The following is a 732-nucleotide window of genomic DNA, read 5'->3' on the forward strand; positions in this document are numbered from 1 at the left end:
GGGAAGGGGGCGGCGGCGCCTGCCACAGCTCACTGTGCTCCTCTGAGGAAGCGTGGCTGGGTGGGAAGAAAGCAAAGGGGAGGAGGAAAAAAACCAGAAAAATAAGATGGAAAAAAATTCCCCCGAGTTCCCCTACTACCAGGGGAAACCTAAGGCCACTCTCAGCTCAGTAATCATTGTGAAAATCAGGGTTATGCTAGCAGAGGCTTCAGCTCGGGGTGCTGCCGAGGATGCAGAGCGCCCCAGAGCACCCCAAACTCAGCTCAGCTTTGGCATCACCACCTGCTGCTGTGGTCTGGAGCCTCTGCAATCAGTTCCCGGGCTGGGAGTCTGCTGCTGAGTGACTCAGTCCAACACTTCATCCTTGCCTGTCCCTGCTGAGGCAAGTGCAGGGTGTGGGGGGAGGGCTTCAGCAGGCTCATGTCCCCAGGTCGCAGGGCTCTGGATGGCAGCACGACACTTCTCAGTGCAAGAGCTTTACCTGACTCGGAGATATCATCCCAAAATGGAGACTCAAACTCATAGTAGCCTTCCTTAATCTTCTCAAAGAGTTTGGATTCGGTCTCTTCGTAGAAGGGCGGGTACCCGCAGAGCCTGCAACAGAGCAGAGAGCCCGCGGCCCTTCAGCTGCCCACAGCTGCACAGGCTCCCCCGCAGCCGGCCCAGCGTGGGCAGCGTGTGGAGGCAGGTAACGGGGGGGGCGGCCCTCCCCCCACACAGCCAGGGGGGAAG

General features: G+C 59.2%; 1 protein-coding gene across 1 annotated transcript in view; it reads right to left on the bottom strand.

The window, feature by feature from the left end:
• The window catches only part of CAMK1G (calcium/calmodulin-dependent protein kinase IG), a 9,282-nt gene that overhangs the window by 3,179 nt on the left and 5,371 nt on the right, over positions 1-732 (bottom strand). The window contains exon 7 of the mRNA XM_010143603.1: positions 482-594. Within this exon, the coding sequence (XP_010141905.1) occupies positions 482-594 (113 nt within the window). The remainder of the gene's footprint in view (positions 1-481; positions 595-732) is intronic.

The sequence above is a fragment of the Buceros rhinoceros genome, unplaced genomic scaffold (genome assembly GCF_000710305.1).
Source record: "Buceros rhinoceros silvestris isolate BGI_N320 unplaced genomic scaffold, ASM71030v1 scaffold6289, whole genome shotgun sequence".
Taxonomy (NCBI): Eukaryota; Metazoa; Chordata; class Aves; order Bucerotiformes; family Bucerotidae; genus Buceros; species Buceros rhinoceros.